The 7,212-nt window shown below is 44.8% G+C and overlaps 1 protein-coding gene across 14 annotated transcripts in view; it reads right to left on the bottom strand.

Moving 5' to 3' along the window:
- Positions 1 to 301: 301 nt before the first annotated feature.
- Positions 302 to 7,212, bottom strand: part of LOC117761758 (glutamate receptor-interacting protein 2-like) — a 206,502-nt gene continuing 199,591 nt past the window's right edge. For 11 of the 14 annotated variants that reach the window (XM_034585966.1, XM_034585969.1, XM_034585956.1 and 8 more), the window contains exons 18-25: positions 6,436 to 6,581; positions 5,679 to 5,888; positions 5,290 to 5,449; positions 3,763 to 3,877; positions 3,423 to 3,636; positions 3,089 to 3,279; positions 735 to 881; positions 302 to 525 (exon numbers count right to left, since the gene is read on the bottom strand). In XM_034585966.1, coding sequence (XP_034441857.1) covers positions 367 to 525; positions 735 to 881; positions 3,089 to 3,279; positions 3,423 to 3,636; positions 3,763 to 3,877; positions 5,290 to 5,449; positions 5,679 to 5,888; positions 6,436 to 6,581 — 1,342 coding nt within the window. In that variant the 3' untranslated portion in view covers positions 302 to 366. The remainder of the gene's footprint in view (positions 526 to 734; positions 882 to 3,088; positions 3,280 to 3,422; positions 3,637 to 3,762; positions 3,878 to 5,289; positions 5,450 to 5,678; positions 5,889 to 6,435; positions 6,582 to 7,212) is intronic. The other 3 variants (XM_034585959.1, XM_034585960.1, XM_034585961.1) reach the window with 3 other exon arrangements.

Below are 7,212 nucleotides of genomic sequence, written 5' to 3'. Positions count from 1 at the left end.
TTGTTTTAAGAAAAAAACAAAAACAACAATCTGTATCAGTTAAAATGTTTTGTTTTTTTTTACGTCCCAGGTTAGTGGTCGTTTGTGCTCGAGCAGCAACGTGAGGCGTCCGAGCCGAGTCGTCACGGAGCCTCTGGTGGTTTCTCTGCACACTGGCCCCGCTTTCGTAGAATTATTGCAAGCTGCTGGATTGAATGTGTGTGTGTGTGTGTGTGTTTTTGTGTGTGTGTGTTTTTGTGTGTGTGTGTGTATGTTTGGGCCAGTTCCAGATATACTGTAAGTTTCCACCACTTTGTCTCCTGGCTGAGTGAGACAGAGTGGATGTGTGTGTCTGCAGATCCGTCTCCGTGTCCTCGTGTGTGTGTGTTACAGGTCTAGTGGATGGTCCAAAGTGTTGTTATTGTCCTCCGGGTCATCGTTGGCCAGCGGGTTGCGGCTGATGACCAGCTCCAGTCGGTCTCCTGCTTCTGTAATCAGAGGAACCGCCAGGCAGCAGTCGAAGTCCCTCGTCCTCACGTGGTTCACCTGGACAGAGACAATGGAAATGGTTCGCCAGTTTGTGACTTGCAAAGACAGAAATCCACTCAGGTTAAACGATATTTCCTGATTACAACTTAGTATTTAGTGCTAAATCCTTGGAGCTAATATCTGAAGTCCCAGACCCACAGGTTTCCTCCTGCTGATGCACCACCTTTGCTCCTCCTGTTGTGGAGCTCTCTCGGTGTCATCATTACCTGCAGGATCCTGTCATAGGGTCTGAGCCCGGCTCGGTCAGCGGGTCCATCAGGTCTGATCATGTTGACGTAAACTCCTTTCTCCAGGAAACCGTCCGACACGCTGAAGCCAAAGTCGTCGCTCTCTGGGTCTTTTATCACCGTCACCTGCGGAAGAGGAACGAGGGAAAACGGGCTCGTTTAACTCAATTTAGTTGAATGAAAAACAAAGGCTGCTCGAGAGATAGGAATAATACTTGGAGATTATATTTAAAAAAAGAAACACGAGCTAGAGCTAACTGACTGACTACTCTCTGTTAAGTTAGGAAATACCTGGAACGTCACACAAAGACAACGGTTGATGACGATCATTCTAAATTGTCACTCAATTGTAAAACTTCTAAAAATGTCTCCGGTGTTGTTTGCCCACAGACTCGCTTGTGAAAGATGAAAAGAAAGGTGCAAGACATAAATAGAGACTGTGCAAAAAAGGTAAAGTGACTATTTCTGTAGTCTCGACAGCTCCTGTTCCACTAATTGAAAGAGCTGAACTAACTAAAATGGCTGCAGGATATTTTGCCACTTTTTTTTACTTTCACCCTTAAAGTGACAGAAAATCCTCCTGATTTAAAAAAGCACAGTTTCCTGAATCCTATGTAATAAAGTATGATGACCTAGAAATATACATTATTATTATCGTACATTTCTTCATCACCTCCCTGAAGTATATAACAATAACTTAAACAACATTTAAGACCTTTGTAAATGAACGGCAAGATTATCTAAATGCTTTTTTATGTATATGTTAGACTTTAACATCCTGAGAATCAATTATTTAAAAACAACCAACCCCTTGTGTTAAGATGTGTTTCTACTAAATGATCCACTGTTCAGTTTTCAGCCATGTTGCATCACTTCACTGAAGCATGACGGCTTCTTCTCTAAACCATTCAACAGAGTCAAAGAGCTAAATGCAAAATGGATATTTTTACAATAAGTAATGAGGACCAGATGTTCTCCTGAGAAATACGGCTTAACAAAAAGCTGGAGAGGCAGCGCATGATGTATGAATATTACATGATCTTTTAACGAGGCACCATTTAAAGACTGTAACACTTTGGCTGAGGGCCAACGAGTCCATCAGTGAAACAGCCGAGGATTCACTTTAATGTACTTTCTCCCTGGATAACAAATGTCTGTCTCATCCCGGGCTGCACAGGCCGGAGCAGACGAGCAGTACATTCCCCACTTTGTTACATAACACCCTGCAGTGTGCAAATGTAACGTCTTCCTCACAAAAACAAATCCTGGAGAGGTCGTTTTTATGGCCTTGCAAAGTGGAAGCAGCTGAAAGTCGTGGTCAGTGGTCGGACGGCCCATCAGCAGCACTGGGACGCTGGTTTATTCCAGCTGTGAACCGTTAACGTTAATAGCATGCGATGGTTTCTGGTCACGACTCCTCACCCGTTTGGATGATAAAAATGAAAGTGTGGATTCTGAGAGGTCTTTGACTCATTGCTGTTGAATGTTCAGAACCAAAACAACCCTCGGGGCCCGCGGGGGAAATGTCCCGGTGCCGCCGACAGACTGTCCGCTGCTGCCGAGCCGCTGCCAGACGACGGATCTGTCAGGAACATTACGTAACTCCTCCTCACGACATTTGAAAACGTGTTTGTCTTCACATTTGAAAAAACTAGACGGAACTTTTTAGCAGCACTGGTAGAAATCATTTAGAATTTTGGAAGCAGGGGGAATCAGATTGTCTCTATAGCGACTTCTCCATTGGTCGAAGAAAACCATTAACACCCAGTAACATCTGGCTTTTGTCTGCAATGACACCGGCTCTGGCTCTGATGGACAGTGATGGAAACAGGACACCAGGGGGAACGAGCTCATTTTTGTTCTTGTCTTGACGCCGCACATTTTTCTGTGAGACGTTATGACGCACATTGAATTTCCAGGCGCTGGTGTTTAAACAGCCATGAACCTTTGTGTACTTTTTTACATCTTGTGAACAACGTGCGACAGCGACCTTTTATCTGCATATAATGCATCAAGACAGCGGGAGAGAACGTTTCAGTTTCAGTCACTTTCATGACGTCAAAAATGAATCGCGGTGCAGGGAAAGAAACCAAAAGGCAAACACCTCTACTGGCAATAGGAAAGGAATTTTAAAAACCTGCATATGCCTCAAATTACCTCCTCACCCCATGTTCCGGCCATGAAAGTGGACGGATCTTCTCACTAAGCTCTCAACTAGAATCCTAAAAAGCCTTTTAGCATCCCTCAAACCTTTGTCCCCCAGTTGATCTTTTAAGGAAGAAGCGATCCCTTCTGTTTACCACTCACTGGGTCGCTCGCAGCTCTGAACTCACTTTGTGCAGCTCCAGAGGCGTCGGGGACAGAATGCCCTGCATCTCCTCTTTAATCCGTCGAGACTCCCACGTCCTCTCCGACACCCTCAGGGAGGCCTTGGGTTTGGGCTCATGGTGCAGGAGAGGGGACTGGTTGTCGTGGTGCAGCAGGGCCTCCTGGTTGAAATGGATCTCCTGGTGCAGGAGGGATTCTGAGGGGAAATCACAGGTTTGTAGTTGACAGTATATCAGCGAGCATTTGCCGCACGGCATTTTGTTTTTCCCCTTTCATCCGTCCTCCTGTCAGTTGCCCGGAGACACAACCACCTTCGGTTCTGACGCGTCTGCCACTGACCTTGGTGAAGTTGGGCCTCTTCATGCAGGTGGGCCTCCTCGTGCAGGTGGGCCCCCTGGTGGAGGTGCGTGCCCTGGTGCAGGAGGTTTCCCTGGTGCAGGAGAGAGTTTCTCCGCAGGGGGCTCATCCTGTTGTGGCTCAGTATGGGCTCAGATGGAGGCTTGTTGACGCCATCCACGCCCAGACTAATGGCCGTGCCTGTCATGATGGACGCCTGCACACACACACACATTAACTAGGTTTTGAACATAACAGCAAGTACCTATGTTTATTTTGAATTTGTGGTTTTGGGAGTTTGACCATTTCGATGAAGGACGCGAGTGCTAACGTGCCGACTGACCTCGATCTCTCTGAGTAGCTCTGATTGGCCGCAGGTCTCCAGGTCCTCGAGCGCCTGACACCAGAAACTGTCCTCGGGATCCAGCAGAATTCCGTCCGGTGGTTGGCCGATGAACCTGTCGCACAACGAGAACACAAATTCAGTTCAGTGAAGATGCTCGAGAAAACACGTCTCTGGGCTTTGTCTCCATCACATGAAAGTTTTCTGTCCTGTGATGAGACTAAACGTGTACTAGGCATAACTTCCTCCTCAATATATTGTATATGTGTAGCGTGAGTGTAGCGTTATCAGCCAAGCCGCTGTGGACACAGAGAATTGCCAGGACAGGACGGGACTGTTCGTTCTGGTTAAATCCAACATGAGTAATCTTTTTTTTACACTGAATACCCTCGACTGACAAGATTAGTTCACTTTCACTGTGCAAATGATTTTTCTCTCCGCCCGCAGCAGTGTTATGTAACCCCAGCGAACGTTGCTATCCCCACAAGGCTTAACCTCCTGACACACAACTATGCACACACAGATATTCCAGATCCTCTGTCACCATCGCTCACTTCACGACTCAAATCTGCACTTCCACACAAACTCCTGGTGCAGCCGCGTGCGCCGCGAACCACAGAGGCAATCACACGATTCTGTTTTAAAGCTGAAATGGTTGAATATATTGTAGAATATAAAGTTATGACGATACACAGTCGTGCCAAAGCATTTTTTCAACTTTAGACAAAAAAATGCCAATTTCATTGTCATTCATTTTTTTGACAGAAACAGAAAAAAGTATTATTTACAAACAGTGATAAGGAAAAATAATCAAACACTTGATTTAATATAAATATTCAAAATTAACTTGTTTAATCTCGGCCCTCCTCCATAAATCATTCATTAATAACTATCTTATACTTAAACAGCTTTCTATATATCTATACATGTTTTTTTACCTGTGCTCTATATTGTATATAACGTGTCCTTCGAGGATTATACTCTGGTTTCGTATGTTTTGGCCGTAGATTATAAAAATAAAGATGGACGACATAACAGCTCCAGAAAGTGAAGCCAAATCATCTTAATCACCCCCTGGTGGCTGGCTGCAGTATAGATCATAAACACAGCCTTCTCCATGTTGATGGATGGGACATGGGCCAAAGTATAAAGTCAAATTACACATCAAATACATTTTCAGGTGGCTTCTGTGGGTTTAACTCGTTCGCAGCAGATCACATTAGCTTTAACTCACAGGTGTAACCATTGTGAGAATCATGTGGCAGTCAATTAATTAATTAATGTTTCTCCATTTTAGTTTTTTGATTTAAAGAATTTAAGTCTGCACCTGTTCTATGAATATACATTACAATAATGTAACTTTGACAATATGTTCACAAATTAATTGTCAGATTTTCAAGCAACACAAAACTGAATAGGAACAAATGGCTGCTGAGTGAGAAGATCAATAATTATACAGTATTCATTCGTGAATCCCAGGATACATGACTGGTAGTTTAAAAGTATGAAACTAAAGTTCAGTCCTACCCCGGTGGTTTGTCCCAGTCGTCTTCACTGAACCCTCCATCGCTGAAGGGGTAGTTCTTCCGGTGTCCAGGAGGAGGCGTGGCACTGCGCTGCTGCTGCTTCGCACTGCGCCACTCGTGAGGGTGGAGGGTGATGCCCACAGCTTGATTACTGTACGTGCCTGCAGGAGGAGGAGGAAGGGTCTCACGTACATAAAGTTTTCTTAAAACAAAATCTCATCGCTCAGTGCCTCACAAGTGTTTACGAAGGATTTTCCTGAGGCTCAGCTGACAGATTAGCATCACCAGACCAAATCCCACGAGTGAATTCCCATGTGCTCGCTCTTTGGCCTTTTACAGCGTTATGTCCACTCTGACCTTTCCGTCTGCTCGTGTTAATCCAGCACTCACCCTGGCTGCCATAGCCTGCGTCCAGCCCCGAGCCGTCCCAGGACTCCATGGCAGAGTCCACGCTGGGAATGGTGGTGGAGTAAAGCTCGGACAGCTTGTTGGTCTGTTGGCTGTCCGTCAAATCGTCCTCGTCGGGGTCGCTCAGCTCGTTCTCCGTCGTGTCTTCTACATCTGCTGCTTTCCTCTCCTCCGAGTCTGGGAGAGCAGAAGCTGGATTTAGATTTAGATTTAGACAACAAAGAAACCCTGAGACAATGGGCCTATTTTCAGACGGGTCAGAGGGTTCGATCGGTTCTGAATTGTAAAAACTTCATCACAGGAGGAAAACATTAGATCATTTGCTCAAACCACCAGAGAGTTGAGTAACGCTTCGCTATTTTAGTCTTGAGAAGACACTGACTGAAGATTTCAAGATGTTTATTCTCTCAATGGTTATAAATAAAGTCCTGTGAAAAACCTCTGCAGGAGAGTTTCATTAAAAAGAGCAAGTTAAGAAGCACAAACTTTTAAAAAGGAGACAGAACAATAAGATAAAACATACAGTAATATAATAAAATGTGTATTTCAATATACAAATATAATATAAGAAAACTCTTGCTGTGTGTGAGTCTCTGTATTGAATATTTTAAACACTAATCACTATGTATTTTAATGGTTTTGGGGGGAAAAGCCGTTTTAAATGTTTATCATGTTTATCAGAAGACTGACGGACTGACTGAGTTCCGGTCGGCAGCCTGACGATCTCTGTCAAACTCACACTCACTGTCGAGCTGTTTCTTTATCTTGAGTGTGACCGTCTCTCCGGCCATCTGCAGCAGGTGGATGGCCTCGCTCAGCGGTTTGCCTTTCAGACTCACGCTGTTGATCGCCAGGATCCGATCCCCGACGTGAATCGCCCCTGTCCTGGACACACAGGACAACACACACATTCACACACACTACAGGGGACGCAATGGTGTTGTGGGTGCATGTGTGTTTTTTGTAGATCTTTGGAGTTTTGACCCTTTAAAATGATATTTAAAATGTTTTAGAGATTGAAACAAAACCACAAGCTTCCCCTAACAAGCCAATTAGTTAGATACATAGACCTTAAATAAAGATGTGTCCGTGTCCATTCCAACAACGTGGAGGAGCTGGTATTTATGACCCCTACCACCAGGTGGCGATCGAGGCGCTTCGGCTTCGCTCTGAGGAGCCGTCGTGTCGTCCATCTTGATACAATCTGCGGTCACATGCGAGTGAGGCACAGGACTGGAAACAAACTAAAGGCTGAAGTGATGCTGTCATTTTTTTTTTACAGATTTAAATTCAATATTAACAAGTCAAATGAACCACAGGACTAATCTACCGGCTTCCCTTTCAATGGCCGCGTTCGTCCACCTGCAGTAAAATGTAAAACACTCCTGTATCTCGTGTCCTGCATCTCTAGAGGTGTCGTTCATTCCGAGCTCTTATCTCACAGGTACATGCTGTAAACTTATATGTGAGCAGCGACAGGTTTCTGGGTTTTATGCGTCCTGTAGTTTTCTGTTTG

Source organism: Hippoglossus hippoglossus, chromosome 5 (genome assembly GCF_009819705.1).
Source record: "Hippoglossus hippoglossus isolate fHipHip1 chromosome 5, fHipHip1.pri, whole genome shotgun sequence".
Classification (NCBI taxonomy): domain Eukaryota; kingdom Metazoa; phylum Chordata; class Actinopteri; order Pleuronectiformes; family Pleuronectidae; genus Hippoglossus; species Hippoglossus hippoglossus.
This window is presented reverse-complemented; position numbering and strand designations above follow the sequence as displayed.